Here is a 19615-nt window from a genome sequence, read left to right as displayed (position 1 = left end):
GAGAAAACCTTTAGTAATTGCACCTCCACCCCAATACCTCAAGGACTTTAGAGAAGGAACTTAGTTATGCTAGGATAACGTTATAAATAATGTTACAAAAAACAGTGCTGACCAAAAACAATAACCCCCTCTCAAAAAAAAAAAAAGAGTGAGGAACTTTGGTCTAGTTAGAACATAAGAGATGCCATACTGGGTCAGACCAAGGGTCCATCAAGCCCAGCGTCCTGTTTCCAACAGTGGCCAATCCAAGTCATAAGAACCTGGCAAGTACTCAAACATTAAATAGATCCCAAGCTACTAATGCTGGCAACAAGCAGTGGTTATTCCTTATTGATTAACAGCAGTTTATGGATTTCTCCTCCAGGAACTCATCCAAACTTTTTAAACCCAGCTACACTAACTGCCATAACCACATCCTCTGCCAATGAGTTCCAGAGCCTAACTGTGAGTTCAGTGAAAAAGAATTGTCTCCAATTTGTTTTAAATGTGCTACTTACTAACTTCGTGGAGTGCCCCCTAGTCCTTCTATTTTCTGAAAGAGTAAATAACCAATTCACATTTACCCATTCAAGTCCTCTCAAGATTTTGTAGACCTCTATCATATCCCCCCTCAGTTGTCTCTTTTCCAAGCTGAACTGCCCTAACCTCTTCAGCCTTTCCTCATAGGGGAGTTGTTCCATCCCCTTTATCATTTTGGTCACCCTTCCTTGTACTTTCTCCAGTGCAACTATATCATTCTTGAGATGTAGTGACCAGAATTGTACACAGTATTCAAGGTGCGGTCTCACCATGGAGCAATATAGAGGCATTATAACATTTTCCGTTTTATTCAACGTTCCCTTCCTAATAATTTCCAACATTCTGTTTGCTTTTTTGATTCTCACAGCACACTGAGCTCATGATGTCCATGTATTGCCCACTATGATGCCGAGATCTCTTTCCTGGGTGGTAGCTCCTAATATGGAACCTAACATCGTGTAACTACAGCAAGGGTTACTGTTCCCTATGTGCATCACCTTGCACTGGAAGAAAAAGGGGAAAAGAGAAAGCACCCGGTCAAAAGTCCCCCCTATCCCCACCTCAAGAAAAAATGAACTCCAGGACCTTGTGAAGTGAAAATCCCGGGGCAGGTCACTGTAGCTCTGGACTGTTGACTTTCTATCCCGGCTTTCCCACTAACATTCTGCATGACCTTGGACAAGCTGCTGCTCCAGCTCCCGTCTGCCCTAGGCTCGCTGCAGTACCTTGGACAGGTCACTTTATCTCCGTGGGGCTCTGGTTTATCCATCTGTAATTTGGTAATTATTTGATTTATTTTTTTAACTTATGGCCACCGCCTAAAGCAAATGCATTGTCCTAGGTGGTTTTGTTACCTCACTCCCAGTTCTCTCTCTAGCTTGCAAGCTGTCACCCGACTCGGCAGCCAGACTTTCGGCACTAGCGGTGGCTGCGTTAAACCGTAAAGTGCTTTGGGGACCTAATCCAATGCAACTTTACAAGCAAAGAATCCTGTAACTTGTCACTGCTTTTCTTTTAAGCAGCGCGTCAAGACGAAAGTTTAATGGCACTGGGAACCTGTCACCAACGCACTCCTGCTTATTTATCGTGCTGTAATTTTTCGCCTCCTGACGCCGCTGCCTGCACTCTGGGCAGTGCTAGGTTTGACAGGAACCTCACTGCTCAGGGCCAGGCAACGGCAAGGAATGGGATAACACCTCGGCGGGAGGCAAACAATGAATTCCCCTTCTCCCCACCAGCTCCTGGATTAGTGCAGTTCACACTCGTCCTGCGTTTGCACAGCTTGGCACATTGTATAGGCTTCTTGCACATCCTACCATGCACCTGCGTGTGCTGGGGAAAGAAAAGTGACGATAGGTCTTTCAAAACGGATTGCGTCTGTGGTTCTGGCTCTGTAGCCATAGCAGATATGGGCCGGCAAAATATTTTCACTTCAGTTTGGTTTCTTTCATTTCTGGCCTTTTTTTTTTTTTGCCAAATTTCATTTGGCAGGGGGCATCTTTTAGTCATTATTTTCAGAATTTTTTTTATTTCGGCAAACAGCTTGCACTATTTGCAAAAAAAAAAAATCCAAAAATGTTTGGGTTTTTCAGAGGCACTGTTGATTCATTTGGGATTACTGAAACACAATAAAAAAAATGGCCTCATTCGGTTCAGATTGCACATTTGTTTAAAATAAGTGCAGCTCCCAAATCCATAGGGACCTTGGTATTCAGTTTGCATTTTATTTTTCCCAGGAATTATTCCGTATTTCTTACATCTAGATCAAAAAGGGGAGAAATCAGTGGGAAAAAAATGACTCATCCTGTTTTCAGGTAGATATCCTTTTCGTTCTTGTAATAAATGCTGATAAATTCCTGGGAAAATAAAATACAAGTAGAAATGGCCTTTATTTCTCCTTAATCAAAAACTATTTTGAATTATTTTTTTTTAGACCTTTAAATTTCATGGACTAGACCCCTAGCTAGGGTATGGCGGGGGGGAATCATATTAATCAGTTGATCCTTCACGGTCGTAACACGTCTTGGGCATAACAGTGCCCATTTCAATCCCAACTCTTCTCATTCTGCTACCCCGCGGACTCGGTTGAGCATATTATACTATTTACTTTCGTATTTATCACATCCGATAAATACAGAGCACCGCAAGGCAGATTGGGGAAAAGGGAGAGTGCCACATTATTGCTCTTGGACAGAGATGTTGTTGGGTTGGGTTGGGTTCATGGAGATATAGTAACTTGGCACAAGGTGGCAGCGATTTGGCTGGGATTCAGTTGCAGCAGTTTATGGTTTCTAGACTTTAGTTTTAACCCCTAGTCCTCTCCCTCCTCTGTATTCGCCTTCTACTGCATCTGTTAACTTGGTTTTGCTGTTGGCAATCCTTCAGTTGCTAATATTCAGAATATCAAAATGGTGGAACGCATGATCAGGATGAGAAGCATGAAAACTAGAGACGTCAACTCTACACCCTTTAAAGAGAGAGAGAAGTCCCCCTCCCCTTATTATTTGGGCTAAAGACTCAGCGGTCAATATGCAAAAAGCTTTGCCCAACTAACGTTTAAAGTTAGCTGGACAAACCCTGAGATCTGAATTTCCCACCCCTTTCACCAGAGAAATTTCACCTACTTAAGTCATTACCTGGCCAAAATTTAGCAGGATGGGATGTGTTCTGGGGGCACAGCTAAAATGAATATTGCTGCTGTCCCTGGTAGCTGTAGCTGGGTTCGTTCAGTGCAATACTTACCCAGGTGAGTTCTGCTGAATATCTAGGTAAAGTTACCTGGGGAGCTTTCCCACTCGAGCCCTGCTGAATATCTACTAGGGATGTGCATTTTTTCAAAAAGAAATGAAAAATGCAACAAAAAACATCCTTGTTTTGCTTTATTTCATTTTCAAATAAAATCTGAAAAAAATTCCTACTGAAATTCAGATTGGTTTCATTTTATTCGTTTCAGAAAATAGTGCGTACTCTTTCCGAATGGCGCATGCTATTTGCAAACAGTGTGCACTATTTGCTGAATTGAATACAAATGAAACCCTCCCTAACAAAATGAAATCTCCCCCTCAATGAAACAAAAATGAAAGTTTTCGGTCTGCACCCCCTTAACACCTACATCTCACTAGCTTTCTTTCCTAACAGTTCACTTGCAAAAGATTTGAAAGGAAGATTACGATATCATCCCTATTTTGGTCCCAAATCTACTTCCAGACATCGCTGGGCACGCTCAGGGACGGATTTAGGATTTTGCTGCCCCTAGCCGCTTTCGGTGATTTCAGCCCCTGCCACCACTTTCTATAAGGGGCTGCAACAGGGCAGCAGAGGGCTGTTGTCGGCCGAATGAGATTCGGCAGAGCTGGAAGGCAATAAATCTTAGCCGGCATGCCGCCCCTAAATGTTTGCCGCCCTAGGTATTGACAAATCCAGGGCTGGGCGTGCCCCCACAGAACAAGGGGACTGCTCGTACAATGGAAAACAGAAGGCATGGCATGGAGATGATGGAAGAGAAGAAATGAATCACAGCATGAAGACTGTTAATGGAACCAGACACATCAGCAGAAGAACAAAGAAGAAGCAGAAATCCATCTATGTCAACCAAAACTCTGTCAGGGTTACACGAACGCTGAGGCGCTGAAGCTGAGCCACGCAAAGCAGCCGGGGGAACTGACTACAGTCTGATTCGTGCAATGCCAACCTTCCCTGGCTGGCCGGCCTCCGATCCCCCGTGACTTACCTGACAGTCCACTTGAGAGGATGCTTTTAGAAATGGTGACTTTATCCTCCGAGTTCCTGGCCCAGTCCACCATGCCCCTCCAGCCCTTCATAGGGAAGCTGATGTCGGTTGCGCCACTGGCAGGACGTTTGTGGATGCTAAGAACTTCAAACAGAAAAGCCCAGAGCTCGGTTATTCTGCTGCAGGCAAAAGCTGAAACGGTCATCAGGACAACAAATAAAACCCCCGCCGCGCTATCAGGGTATCTTGCCAGCGGAAGCAGTTAAGGCTACTCCACAAAATAAATTCAAAGGCAAAGTGGACAAGATTTTGGCAGCAAACATTTTCTGTGAGGTGTATGATGACGATTCAGATACATGCGAGAATAAAGCGCCAATCAAGCCATTTTTAGCCAAGCGTCATATTCCACCGTTAAAATGTGTTCTGCGTGGTAATAAAAAAGTGTTATTAGAAGAAGCTGGACTGGTGTGAGGTTGAAGTGGTGTGACCGGCCTGAATAATTAAGTCCTCAGGGCCAGGCACAGGTAGCCAGGGGTGAATAGCCCGGCTGCCACCTTCTGCTCCCGCCCTGTTTTCTAGGTGGTCCCAATGCGGCCACGCAGCCGTTGGGACTCTTGAGATCAAGGACACTGCAGAGTGGGACGAGGGGCTGAAGAGTTAGGCGCACAGGAGCTGACCAAATTTTGAACACCAGGGGCTGGTTGCATGCAGCAGATAAGGGCCAGAAGGGGGGAATAAAGGGCTAGGCTGGTGGGGGGGAGTAGCCTAGTGGTTAGAGTAAGCAGCTAAGAACTAGCAAAGCCAGGGTTCAAATCCAACTTCCCCCTCTGAAGCTGCTGCACCCTCCGGTACCACCTTAAGAGTATAAGCCCTCTGGGGACAGAGAACGCCTAGTTCACCTGCATGGAGCTCACTTGAAGGAATCCCTGCAAAGGCATGCACTAACTCTAAATAATTAGTCATATCTGAAGTCAGGAAGGAAATCTTTTAATTGCTACGGATGAGGGCTGGGAGGGGGGGGGAAGGTAAACTGAGAAAGAGTATGAGGGGGGCATCGTGTTGATAAATTCATGCAGGTTTTTGTTCATAAAGGGGTAGATTTTCAAAGGGATACGCGCGTAACCCCCGAAAACCTACCCCCTGCGCGCGCCGAGCCTATTTTGCATAGGCTCGGCGGTGCGCGCAAGCCCCGGGACGCGCGTATGTCCCGGGGCTTTAAGAAATGGGCGTGGCCAGAATCCTCCTGCACAGCGGCCTGTGCCGGGGGATGGCGAGCCGGCGCGTGTAAGTTACGCCAGAGGCAGGCGTAACTCAATGAAATAAGGTAGGGGATGGGATTTAGGTAGGGCTGGGGGTGGGTTAGATAGGGGAAGGGAGGGAAAGGTGGGGAGGATCCAAAAAAAAAAAAAAAAGTTCCCGCCAAGGCCGCTCCGATTTCGGAGCGGCCTTGGAGGGGACGGGGAAAGCCATCGGGCCTCCCCTAGGGCTCGGCGCGCGCAAGGTGCACAAGTGTGCACCCCCTTGCGCGCGGCAAGTGCACGCATGTTATAAAATCGGGTGTACATTTGCGTGCACCGGGTATCTGCCCATCTCCTCCAGCCCTTCGGTCACTGGGATAAATAAGAGGACTATGGCGGTGTGCAGTGCTGTATAACTTCCCTCTTCAAAATGGCTTCCCCCCTTGGCCGGCTCTCATAGCAGAGCTTGAAGGTCGCTTAGAATTTCAAGTCAAGTAGAAAAATAAATGGCCACGATGCATTACACCTCGATTCTTACAGGCAAGCTTTTGCCTTCTGCCTTCCTGCCCTGCAACGACCTTCTAAAGTTCTCCTTTATCCTGGAGCAGGAGCTGCAAAAAAAAGAGCCCACCAGACGTCCCTGCGCGGAGGACTGCCACCTCAACCCGCACTTAGGGGAGGGGAGCTGGCGCGGTGACGGCGTGCACCTCGCCACCAGCCCACGCCTCCACAAGCACCCTCACCACACCGCGAGCTTAACTCGCAGTCCCCCAACTGGCAACTCACCCACGTTGTCTGTCACTTGGTAGGAGTCCCGGAAATCTTTCATCCGAAAGCCAATGACATCGATGAAATCCTCCACTAATCTGAACAGCTCCTTCGCGTTTGGCCCCATCTGTGAACCAAAAAAAAAAAAAAATGCAGTTCAAGTATACGCCTGGGTTGTTTAAATATGCAATTATCTCTTTTCCCCTCACTGTGCATACAGGCATGCAACAAACCTATCACAGAGAGGACTTTAACCTTTCAGTCCCGCGCTGCTTATCGAACCGACTGCTCTGCGGAGTCATCTCCGCCTCCAGCGGATGAAAGGGAAAGACAGCGTGCGCATAAATATTCATGGAATCAGGAAGGAAGACTAGTGGAGGCCTGCGTGGAGCTGAACGTCGACAGAGCACGCCCGAAAGGAAGTGACCCGGAGAGGGCCTTCTAGGGGAAAACACACTGCGCACGAGCAAAGAGAGGGCTCGCCCGTAAGCTGCTATTCAAGGTGAGTGCGGCGAGCTCACGACTCGGGCCAGGAAGAACCGGGATAAGGTTCAGACCAGAAAAAAAAACAAACCCACATTGCACTCGTGGCCTGCAACACGTTATGAATCCGGCCTGAAAAGTTAAAACAAAGGGATCAAAACAGAAGCCACACTACAACCTAACGTCAGTAAAAAGAAAATGTCGCAAACATAGATAGAGAAAGGAAAAGATCAAAGTGTCCGTCCATATGTGTTGGCCATAATCCTCCTCCTCCAGTAAAAACCGCTGCAGCCTCGGATCCTGCAACCCCCTGCATCCTAAATACGTCACTGTCCTTTCCTTCACACCAGAGTCTCCATTAATCTCTCCAGCATCTGGGTAAGACTGACCAGCCTGTAGCTTCCAACCCGTCCTCTGTTACGACTTTTGTAAAAAGGGGCTACAGTGCCCAGGTCCCCCCCCAGGACCCCCTTCATCTCAAAAGCCTATTGAACCGATCCCTGCAGCGGACCTGCCAGAAGCTCTTTAAAACCCTAGGACGCATCCCGTCTGGCCTCATATCTTTGCCCACTCACAGTTTTGCTAGTTCCACAAACCCCTTATTCTGTAAAATAATGTGGCATCTTCCCCACTGTCAAGCAGCAGTCCTTCTCCAATTCCTTCTTCATCAAAAACCAAATCCATTATTTCTTTCAGTATTTCTGCTTCGTCCTTGTCACCTTCCACACGGTCCTTCTTTTCCTCTCAGTCTTACAATCCCACCTTCCTTTCCCCCCCTGACATACCTGGGGGGAAAAAAAAAAGTCTCGCTTTTCCGTCTTGGCTGACTCGTCTTCTGCTCTCCCCTTGGCCATCCTGCCTCTTTCCGGTTTCTCAGGAATTCTTCCCTGTGCTCCTCTTGTCTGAGAGCTTTTGTCCTTTTTCTAATGCTAATCCTGTTGCCCTTACCTTTTCCGCCAGATGTTTTGAAAATCCACATGGGCCCTCGTGTTTTATCAACGCTCCCAACATGACGATTGACTGGCTTTACTATTATCTCCAGTTTGCACCATTGTTGTTCTAACAAAGAGCGTCCTGCCAGCCCCCTCCTTAAATTTAACACAGTTATTACTCCTGATGTCTGGGACTTTGATTTTTCCCTAGGACCCCTCTCCGCTTTGGTTCTTAATGCCAAACCGTACCAGCGGATGCTCGCCGGAGTGCCGTGCCACCCCTTGCGTGGTTCAAGAAGTCGCCATGCAATGCTAGCTCTTTAACTGAGCCTTTCGAAGAAGGGTTGTTTATCCCCGGAGGCTTCAGAATAATGTGAGTGAAAAAGGTAGGGATTGATGTTTGCCGTTTGCAAAAGATTCTAGTACGGGGTCTGACAAACCTTTAAACCATCCGGTGACATGAGGGCGCAACCGAAGCAACGGCAGGTTACGGCTTTACTGATGTTCAAAAAAAAAAATAAATCAATGCAGACTTAGCATGACAACGTTTCCCTTTCTCGCTGCACCATCCTCCAACAAAAATAAGCCCTCAGTTGTATGCTGAGAACATATTGCTAATGCTCGCCAGCACTCTCAGTCCAGTCGTTGCTTTGCAGCACACAACAGTCACATGATGCTGCTTATAATGGAGTTGTGCGGCATATGGCATGAGGGTGCAATTGCTTTCTTTCAAGCAGAGCCCAGGCCTTGAGATTCATAGCGACAGCTGACTGCACGCCGTCGGAGGAAAACCAGAACATGAAGGCTGCCCGCTAGTACAGCAGAGCAGGGGAAAAAGCAGTAGATTATGCCTCATCATGATGAAAAGGATTTCCTGTCGTCTTGACAACTCAGCGGAGACTCCTCGCAGCGGCAAAGGCTCTTTCTTAAAGAGGGGGAAAAAATATCACTGTAAAATTGCAAAATGAGCTGCTGGAGGAGGCTCGAGTCTCTCAGAGATGACCCACACTAGCAGCAAGTGGCCTAACCGCCGAAGAAACGGGGGCTCTCGGCACATGCTTGGTCCAATTCCGCTGCTTCCAGAGGAGGGACACGTGGGGTAAACGTGGGGCGGCACTTCCGATTCCACTTTCCTTTCTTGAGCATCTTTATCCGTTTCTCGGGCGAGCCCAACGCATTCCACTAGGAAGCAGCCCGCTCACACCCCAACTGCATTCTTTGTAGAGAGATTCGTTGGTGATGCCTTCTGGTCCAGTGATGGAAGACCACTGGGCCCATCCAGTCTGGCCAGTTGTCTTCCCCCTCTGGTCCTCTCTAACAGCTTAGCGAGAGAAGAACAAAATTTTTTTATACTTAAAGAGCACCAGTTCCACTCTCTACCCTCCTCCACCACCCGGCCATGACTTTTACCCAACCTCTCATCACTGCTCCAAAGATGGTACAATGGAGCAAAGAAGAGTTTACAGCAGATTTGGGAAGTCATTTTAGTGCTGCCTTTCCATGTTTTATTCTCTGTGATATAACTGTTGCTATTTACCCTTCCTTCACTTCAGTAAAAGATTACAAAACACGAAGCAGAGCCCAACGGCTCCCTTCTCAGCAGAAGCGGGATTTTCTGTCGAAGAAAGCCACGCGCACGCGAGGAAGGATAATCGAGAACGTCTATGGCACAGGGTCATCGCTTCGACTGTCAGCTACCAACATTCTCAGACACGTGCACCACTGATTCCTTCTCCGTGCCGGAGGTTTCGGCCTTGGCTTTCTCGGGAATGTGCTCTAATGTATGTCTTTATGAATAAAGGGTTATAAAAAAAAAACCAAAAAAAACCCCAAACAAACCGAATGTGCCAGACGGCTTTGAGCAGGTAATAAAGGCAATGGACCTACAATAAATCCAATTCAATTTAGATAAGAGGATGGTGTGATGCATTAGTGAAGCTGCAGAATTATGACAAACAATTGATATCTATATACTGTATATATATATATATATATATAGTGTAAAATAGATTCTGACAGATAAAGACCAGATATTCCAGCCAGAGCTGTCTGACTGCCTGTAGGATATCACTTTTTTATCGCAAACATCACTGCAGTGCTGCTCCATGATCTATGACAAGACGTCCTCACTAACATCACTGTGTATCATGGAGGGTCGGCAGCTGACACAATTGTGATAAACTGCAATACCGCACATCACTGTGTTTTCCACTGGATCCTTTCAGTCCACTCGTGCTGCAATTGAATAGATGCAGATGGGGGGGGTCATTGCTTGCTTTAATTTTTTTACTTCGTTACGGTCAATGGATGTTTTATAAGGGTTTACTATTCTTTTAAGATTTGAATTTTCTTCTGCACATCTGTTCAAATTTCTGGGGTTTTTTTTTTCCTTTTTAATGCTCTTAGTCTTTTACTGGATTTGAGCATTTTTGAATTTTCCTGTAATTACAGGGCGGGAAAGGGCTGCTCCGTATACAACAGACTGGATATATAAACAAACAGGTATATATAAATCAAGAAAAAGGCTGGTCAGCAGAGCTCGGGTCCTACGCCTGCCCGGCACGCTGCTTCCTGGGTTTCAGCCAGCCATGAGAAGCCATGGGCCCCGCTTGCAGTCTCCCCAGGAGATCGTGTCACGCGCCCTGCACCGCAAGCACTAAATGTTCCGGGTTACTCTCATGCCAGAGGTTAGAGGTCAGACCAGAATGACTCGTAAGGCCACACCTTTAGCCAATGTGAACCCGTTTTAGCACTTGGAAATTCACACGACCCCACAGAGGACAATGTGGAGTCATGTGACCTTCCCTCTCAACCTCTTACATCCCCCCAGCTCCTCCCCTCTCTCTCACCCCATCCAACACTTTTTCTATTGTCACAGCTGATCCTCTCTCACCTTCCAGCCATTTTATAACCCCTATTGATTCTCAGTCATCCCTTCCCTCTCACCTCGATAGCCCCTAATAGATCCTCTGTCATCCCCTCCCTCTCACTCCATCACCCATCCCTTCTCTCTCACCTTCCAACCTCACCTCCTCTCCTCCAACCCTTCTCTCACATCTCTCCCAACTGATTCTCTCTCTCCCCCCCGGATCATCTCCTACATACCGCAGTTCATCTTCCGTCATTCCCCCCCACTCACATACACACACAAACAGACATCTTCCACAGTGAATGCCTCTCCAGCTGATCCAACTCTCAAACCCCTCCTGCATCTGATCCCTCCCTTCCAAACACCCTCCTTTTATCAGGGTCAGCAGCAACATTTCCCCTTGTGACCCTGGGCCAAAGTGGATGTGAGAGTCTGCTGCCCAGGCAAATTTTTTCTCCCTTAGGCAGGTTCAGTGGAGGGTGAGGCCGAGAGGAGCAGTGGCAGTCTCCCTGTGCACATTCAGTCCGCTCTTCCCCCTCACGGCTGCTCCCAAACCTGACAGCGATCTGCAAGTGGCAGTAGCACTGGCAATGACAAGTCAGTATCAGGCCTGCGAGCCAATGTAAGCTCACAGACCCAAGGACAGGGCCTGTGAGGGTGGTGCTGGCTCCAAGGCCCCAGGCTGACTTCTACTACTGACGCTGCTGCTGCTGCCGGCGCCTGTTCTGCCCCTTCAGGCACCTTGTGACCCCCAGTTTGAGACGGCCTGAGAGGAGCCCCGGCCACAGACCCACAGGGTCGCTAATCTACGAACACCCCCACCCCCTATGTTCCCCGTAACCTCGCTTCTGAGTTTCTAGGCGTTTCCAGTTCCTACCATTTGAGCTTCTTCCCATTTGTCTCGGTTTTCTTCTGACAGCAGGTTGCTGAGGATCTGAACAAAATTCTGGCAGAGAGGAAAAAGAAAAAGCAAAACAGCACCCGATTACAAAAAGGAGCAGCCGCCACAGAGCCACGTCCCTGCAAGCAGGGCGTGCGATGGAGAAAGAGCGTGCCAGGGTGAGCAGCAGCGGCGGGGAAGGCTGCCCCTCGCCGTCAGGACGAGGTGGTAACACGGCTTTCCCCAGACAGCCATGTGCACAGATTATAAATACGCCGACTGTGCACCCCCACGCCACTGTGCACCCCACACTCCCACGCCACTGTGCACCCCCACACCACTGTGCACCCCACACTCCCACGCCACTGTGCACCCCACACTCCCACGCCACTGTGCACCCCCACGCCACTGTGCACCCCACACTCCCACGCCACTGTGCACCCCCACACCACTGTGCACCCCCACACTCCCACGCCACTGTGCACCCCACACTCCCACGCCACTGTGCACCCCCCCGCCACTGTGCACCCCACACTCCCACGCCACTGTGCACCCCCACGCCACTGTGCACCCCACACTCCCACGCCACTGTGCACCCCCACACCACTGTGCACCCCACACCACTGTGCACCCCACACCCCCACGCCACTGTGCACCCCCACACTCCCACGCCACTGTGCACCCCAACACCACTGTGCACCCCACACTCCCACGCCACTGTGCACCCCACACTCCCACGCCACTGTGCACCCCACACTCCCACAAATGCTAAATACGGTGGCTGTGCACTCTCTTCCTCGCACTTCTTCTGTCCATCTCCCTCTCTCTCTTTACCCCTCCTTACCCTCCCTCTGAGCGTCCGTCGGTCTCTCTGTGCTGTCACAGACACAGATGTTTAGACACAGGAGTATGCAAACGCACTCATCTGCTCAAGTGCATTCTCTCGCCTGGAGGAGCCGGGAGCAAGAGGACAGGGCTGAAGCGTCTTTGGCTCTGACTGGGGCCCTAGTGCAGGAGCTGGGAGCGAGAGGAGGCAGCTGAAGTGTCCCTCAGCCCCCAGTCTGAGCCTGGAAATTAGGATGGAGGAGGAGGCAGCTTTGGTTATGGGGATGGGAGGGACCACGGCCTGATGGAGGCAGAAGGGGCTGGGAGGAAAAGAGGAGGAGAAAGAGTGAGAGCAGGGGAAAGAAGAGAGGAGACAAGGGGAGGGAGGGAAAAAAAAGAGTGAAGGTTGGGGGGAGGAGAAGGGAGGATGAGAGGCTGGGGAAGGAGTGAGGGCTGCAGGGGAGTATTGAAGGGAGAGAGAGAGAGAGGAGGAGTGTGAGAGGGCTGCGCCAGAGTGGGACGGAGGAGTGAGCACTCGCCAGGGGGGAGAAATGGACTCGCCATGACCTCCCCCCCTGAGGATGGGGGTGGGTGGGGAGGTGGAAGGCAGTGCGTTTCATCCCTGGCGAGCAGGTCCTAGAGGACTTCCTGTCCGGATACAGGGGCTTGTGAGAAGCGATACCGATAAGATGGAGAGTGAGGCTGCAGATAGGACCAATCACCGTATAATCCACAATAAGGAATCAGCCTTGGTAAACAAGCTTTGTATAGGCAGGGACTTCTGGCAAACACACGTTAGGCTGATTTATGTGCTGTATTTAACAGTACTAAGGTGTTCATTTATTTTAATTGTTTCAAATAATAATTGATAAAGATTTATTTTTTTAATTGATTTGTTACTATATCATTTACATTAGGGCTCTTTTTTCATTCCTTTCGGAGTGTTTTTTCTCTCTCTCTAGATATATATTATATAAAATTATATATCTAGAGAGAGAGAGAGAGACAGAGGGGATATTCATAAAGGGTAGTTAGACACAGACAGATTAATATAGATATCGACCTGTCCCCCTCCCTGTCCTTCTAACTAGGCCAGAGATGCCTTGAGAAACGCTCTGTCAGTGCCGCTGCACCATCCACATCGCCCAGCTCTCTGGAACGGCTCTCTCTCTCTCTGCTAGGCAGTCACTTCAGCGACCGGTAGCAGAATGCGGAGAATTAACATCCCTGCTGTACTACGGCAGGGGCTGGCAGGGACGGAGCTTTGCGGCCCATCGATCTCTCTCCGTCTCATCTTTCAGCAGGGATGCACAGCCCTGCAAGGAGACGAGAAGGCAAGCGCAGGGCCTCCCGTCATCAGAGGTCACCCCTGCCGCAATTCAAGGAGGACCGGGAGGGAGGCAGAGAGACAGGGAGCACAGCGCAGCGCCGCGGCAGGGCTTCCGGGCAGGGGAGGAAGGGGGGGGGGGTCGGGCGTTTACGCACAACTGGTCAACGGGGGGCACGGCCCTCGATCAGCTGCCCGCTCATCCTTGGTTGTGGGATCCCTTTATAAAGTCCGCTAGGTGCACGCGCTAGCAAAACTGTGCACACGAAAAAAAAAACCCATATATATATATCAGGTGTGCAACTCAGCCGATGACTTGAGCCTTTGCTAAGCTCAGCTTCAAGAGCTGGAATCCAGGGTGTCCAACAGATAAAGGAAAAACTAACACAGTGAGCGGGAGGAAAAAAAAAACTGCAGGAAATCCCCAGGAACCCGCACAACGTTCCGAAGACAACTTGTCGTCTAGTCCCTAGTCTCTTGGTAGGCTACGAAGTCCTTGTAATTAATGTAACCAGCTAAGAAAAAAAAACAACTCCCCATCTTTAGCCAATTCTTTTGTTATTTTAACTTCCTAACAGTAACGTAGTAATGACGGCAGAAAAGGAACAAATGGCCCATCCCGCAAGCTTCTTATGGCAGTATCTCTCGCGCTGCGCAGGTCGCCGCCACCTTTCTCTTTTACCGGGTGAGGAGCCTTCTTGAAAATTCGGACAGTGCTGCTTGAGGTGCTTTGCTTATGGACTTGGCCTTAGAAGCAGTCCTGTGCTTTTTCCCCTTATGTCTGCGTATCAGTACCCTGGACTGTAAAAGTCAAGGCCCTCTCCATCGTATCCCTTCTCTTTAGCCTGTGGGGGGTCTCTCCTCTCTAGCTTCTAGGGGATACATATTTAGCTTGTTAAATTTCATCTCATGGGGCTTTTGGTGCAGAATCTGCCTCACTTTGTTAGCTCTTCTGTGAGCTGCCAATAAGGCTTCACTAATGACCTACGCAGAGGTCTCTCGCCTCCGTTGTCCTACAGGCTGTCCCTCTCCCTAGGCACCTTAGCATTCCTCCGGCTCTGGCCACCGCCTTGTCACACTGCTTGGCAATATTGCGGTCCTTGGATAATGATCACCCTGAGATCTCTTCCTGGTTTGGTGCACATCAGCATCTCGCCCCTCATCGTGTACTACTCCCATGAATTTCTGCACACACACCCCCCCCCTCCCCCAAAAAAAGGAAACAAAAAAGCATCTTAGATGCCAAGCACTCGACCACTTCTCAAGCGGATGCTCCTTATTTTACGTAGGCCACGTAGAACGCTCACATTTTGGTATCATCTGCCAAAAGATTAGCCCTATCTAGTAACTAACCCCTAAATACTAAAAAGAGTAAGGGGGGCAGGATGGATTCCTTTCTTTTCTTGGGGGCAGCTCCATTAGCTACTCTCCTCTGTCGCCTCTCTCCTCAACCAGTTTCTATCTTGAGGGGCCACCCATTCGCTGCTTTGTTTACGTACGATCTTCATATGTAAGAGACCCTGATCTTCCGACGTCGTGTCAGGGCCCTTGAACTTCTTCAGAAGGTGCTACCTTTCTTGCGCTCTCTTGAAGCCTGCTAGATATCGGAACGTTTTCATCGTATCCCCAACTCCTCTTCTTTCTTGTAGAGAGTACACGCTTTGGTTCTTGCAACTCACATTTACAAGTTCCATGAAAGGAGCCCTGGTCGTAGCCCGGAGCTGTGAAAAACGGGGCCAGAAAATCTAGGCAGAGGGGGAACAGAGCAGGCGATCCTTGCTGTGATTTGCACAGACGCCGCAAAGGGCGGCCAGGACATCTGCTCAGCTCCCTGCGGCCTGCCCACTGTCAGGCCAGGGACAAGGAATCCCGAGATCCCGTGCCAAAGCGGCAGACGCTCTTCAGCCTAACGGCTTGCCTGCTCCCGGGCTCTGCTGGGGTGGCTCAGGAATCTCCTTTCTTTTTGTCTTTGGCAAATTATTTCCTTGCCTTTTGGGCTCTGCTCTTGCTTTCAGTCTCCTGGAAATCAATAGACTCCTATGTATGTCGAGCACATGCATAGGAGTCTATGTATGTGCACATTGGCTAACGGCTCTCAGTCACAAATAGGTGACTCAAGTTAAACTGTTGATCTTTTCCTCTAAAGTCCATTTCCTGACCACCGCTCTCCCCTCCACCGCCACCACTTCTGCTTGCTGTGCTGTTCGTTTCCCAGTCCTGAGCCTATCACTGTCCGTCATGCCATCTGAATCTAATTACTTCCCGGGCTCATTCCATAACCCAAGGGAGGGCTGTAAGGACCGCTGCTTTCAAATCGAAGGGCTCTCCCCTCATTGCCCTGCTCGCCCCCACAGTTGGGCCACGTGACCCGGGTGGATTCCACAAAAGAAACCCAACTTTGGAAACCTCTCCTTCTTAAAAAATCAGAACGAGCAGGACGGGTCATGCCCAAAAGTTACTTTTATTTCATAGGTTTAGGAATTCCTGTTGGGCTCACTCCGTTTTCTTTCCGTCCCCATCTTCCCACCCACGGAGGTAGCTCTCAGTTGTGGCTGAAGATAGTGCTCTCGGGGCACTAAGCATACCTTATCTTAGCAGGCAGGGAAGAAGGGATATGGCTCCCAAACCTTGACCTCCTGTTTGGCAGAGGTCCCATTACGGACTTTCAAATGACTAAGGATCACGAGGCCTCTGAGGCACTGCTCTAGCCCCATCAGCGCCGCTGCCCGACCACATCCCCCTGCTTGTGCACCCATCAGCTGACCTGCACGTCGCCTGTGGTGGGGCTGTAGTAGGCCCTGCGGAAGATCTCCGTGATGTTCCTGAGGGCATCCATGGAGGACAGCAGGTCCCCGCTGTAGCTGGTCCCGTCCTGCGAGATGTCCACCAGTGTCTGGATCACTTCCGACATCCCCTCCCCCTGCAGCCCACGCTGAGCTTTGCCAAGGTGCTCCTTTATCTGCAAGAAGAAAAGGACAAGGCATTCACAGAAGGCCTGGGCAAAGTGTTCACGGACACTGGGGAAAGAGTTATCAGGAAAGACTTTTGTTGCAGTGTAAAATGGCCGTGATCTGTGAGTCAGTGGGACAAACTCTCAGCAGAAAAAGCTGGGTACCATGGGGATCGTTAGTAGAAATATAAGACAAGATGGGATGAAGGTTAAGAATGCAGACGGTGAATTAAGGAGAGAAGAGAAATGCAGGCTGCACTGATTTATTTATAAGCAGGAACTCAAGTGGTAGGGAAAGCACAGAGGAATAATTCAGTAGTGGTGTGGTAGCACGGCTCAAGAAACAACTGCCGCAATAACTCACAAGGAAAGTAGTCTGACGACATCAGAAATGCTCCCTCACACCCCTCTCTCTTTATTCTTTACACTGGAAAACGCAGGCCACCAGCCGACTGCACCGTAGAAATCAGAATCAGAGAGAATGAAGAACCTGTGGTTGCATGAGACATCCCCATACCAACCGATGAAACGTTCAAAGCCAGGCAGCGCCCACAGAAGGGTCAGTCCCGAGTGACCAGAATGGAATTCAAGAGAGCCTCGGATGAACCCAGAGGATCCCTCCCTGCAGAGAGGAGTCTATGGCACTGCACCAGGACTAGATAAGACCTACAGTCCATATCTGCCATCATAGTCGATGTTTCTACGTGGAGAAACAGGAGACCTTCCCTTCACATACTAAAAGATGCAATTGGAGACCAGGAGATGTGGCAGAACAATATAGACATAGTACCAATTGTCTAGGATGCTAGCAGACTGATTAAAAGAACACCCAAGCCTACTTTGACATGGCGCCCTCATAATCAGTAATACACCACATGGGCTCCAGGAGAAAGCTCTCTTTGGCAAGTCCCTATCCAATATACCGTACCGTGGCTTAAGCACAAGCTTCATTCTTGTCATGGTTCGCACAAGACAAGCCTGGGTAGGCCCATTCGTCCACGAATCCCAACAGAAGTGTAAAAAATACAATTGGGCTGGGTACCCAGGTTCACCCCAGGAAGGCTGCATTGGGGTCAACCTAGATATCTCGCAGAATTATCGAAACTCGGTTTTCTACTGCCCCTCTCTAGTCTTCCCGAGGTGAAGCTTACCCACGCTAGGCAATTCTGGTAGCTATTTCACGTCCTTTTCTGTGGAATTCCATGCAGGTGGAACCGAGTTATGTGGCTTTTCTCTAGAGGGCTTTCTCCGCTTTGCTGGATCCAATGAGAATTTAAGGCTTGGTTAGGCTGATCAGCGCGAAGGATTATCCTTCTCTAGGCGGGGGTGGATTTGACGGAGGGTTTTGTGTTATCAGGGGTTGCTGAGTGGGCAGGGATGGGTTTGGGATTGTTTATAAATGAATTATTTGATGATGTTTCTCTTAATTTCTAACTCACTCTGGGCTTTGTCGGTGGAGTGTGCTGTCAAATGGAATCAAATAAACAAACAAGTGCAAAGAGGCGGCATCCTCAGCAGGTGGGTTTCTGCTCAGCTTACTGCTGAGGCTGGTGATTCCCCATTGCTCACATCAAGGAGTTGTCCTGGCTTTCCTTAAGCAAAAAAAAAATGGATCCAGCAGACTATGCAGAAAATGGAGTGAACGCCAGAATTAGATCAACTTGCTCTGAAACCTGGACTGGATCGACCTGCTCTTAAAAAAAACAAAAAAAAAACGGATTTGCCCAACTACCCTACCTTTCTGCTCACCAGGCAGCCCTGCGGAAAGCCTTAACCTCTCAGTCCGCATAGGAAGGGGAAAATAAAACCGTAGCGCAGGACCCAGGCAACGCCATGCTGGAATAAAACCTTCAGAACTGACAAACATTTTACAGATTTTTTTTTTCTTCTACCATTCTGCAGAGCTACAAATTCAAGAGGATCTGACTGCGAGGCTCTCGTGACTCCACGTTCCCCAACGGGCTTTGCGACCACAGAACTGAGCACAAGGGGGACACTGTGTGGGGAACTGATGCATGCTGGGATTTCACGGCACGCCTGCCGACCAGGAAGACGTCAGCCAGGCTTCACGGTGAAAGCACTGGCAAATGCTCTGCTAGGTGCAGAAGGCGGGCAAAGTTATCACAGCTTAAAATGCCCCGACATAAATTGGTAATGTGGTGCATTGGGTGTGACATTTTTAGACAAAAAATTTTGTAGAGGATGCGATGTCTTTTCATGGATGATTAACATTTTTAAAAAAAGATGTTCTCGTGCCGTCAGTCTCCCCTTCCTTCTGTGCAGCTACAAGGCTGAAAGAAGGAAGTCTTTCCACCTCTGCACTGGGTTTATAAAAGACTCCGACAGTGCTGCCTTTTCAAAGGGTCACTTAGAGGCACGAAGCAGTGTGAAGCCATGCGGTCCCCTTCCACAGACAGAAATAAAGGTCAGCTTGCAAACCGTGCTTGTGGACTGCCTCACAAGAGTTCAACGCCCTTCGGGACGGGACAAAAACGAGCTTAACTTCAAAAAGATGAAGCTTGCATCAGACGTTTCAAGGACATAACCTACAGAAAATATTACATCCCTGAAAGTACACGGGGGTCTGACACCAGGACCCCTCACCCAATGCACAACTCACTGCCAACCAAACTAGAGTTCGGCTCATTTGCCAATGAACTGACCGTCAATTTCACAGACATCCAAACCGTGTTAACATGACTTTATGAAAAGACAGACAGGATAGTCACAGGAAAAGTTAGACTTGAAATGCTAAAAGGTTTCCTCACCGTCATCTGGACGTTTTTATAGTCAATGGAAATGCATTTGATGTACGTGGGAAGCTCCCAGAAGGCATTCCCGTCTTCATCCAGATTGCATCTTCTGAGAATCAGCCCTAAGAGAGGAACAAGGAAGAAAGCGCTGAGGACGTGCACTCGATAACCCACTCTGCTTTGGATCATCAGTGTTGCAAATGAATTCAGATGCATCATAAACGTGAATACTGATTGCGCAATCTGAGGCAACTCCCATTGGGAGGAGGCAGATTCGGTAAGGGGAGCACACTTTCACCTCAGGTGGCCGCCAATGGTCCTGGCAGGGGGGAAGGGTCAAT

The 19615-nt window shown here is 49.2% G+C and overlaps 1 protein-coding gene across 1 annotated transcript in view; it reads right to left on the bottom strand.

Annotated features, from left to right (window-relative positions):
* The window catches only part of ADGRB1 (adhesion G protein-coupled receptor B1), a 292333-nt gene that overhangs the window by 155152 nt on the left and 117566 nt on the right, over nt 1-19615 (bottom strand). The window contains 5 exon segments of the mRNA XM_029592133.1: nt 4250-4393; nt 6274-6382; nt 11417-11485; nt 16336-16530; nt 19290-19396. Of these exon segments, the coding sequence (XP_029447993.1) occupies nt 4250-4393; nt 6274-6382; nt 11417-11485; nt 16336-16530; nt 19290-19396 (624 nt within the window).

Source organism: Rhinatrema bivittatum, chromosome 2 (assembly GCF_901001135.1).
Source record: "Rhinatrema bivittatum chromosome 2, aRhiBiv1.1, whole genome shotgun sequence".
Taxonomy (NCBI): Eukaryota; Metazoa; Chordata; class Amphibia; order Gymnophiona; family Rhinatrematidae; genus Rhinatrema; species Rhinatrema bivittatum.
Note: the sequence above shows the minus strand (reverse complement) of the source record. Positions and strands in the feature narration are given on the sequence as shown.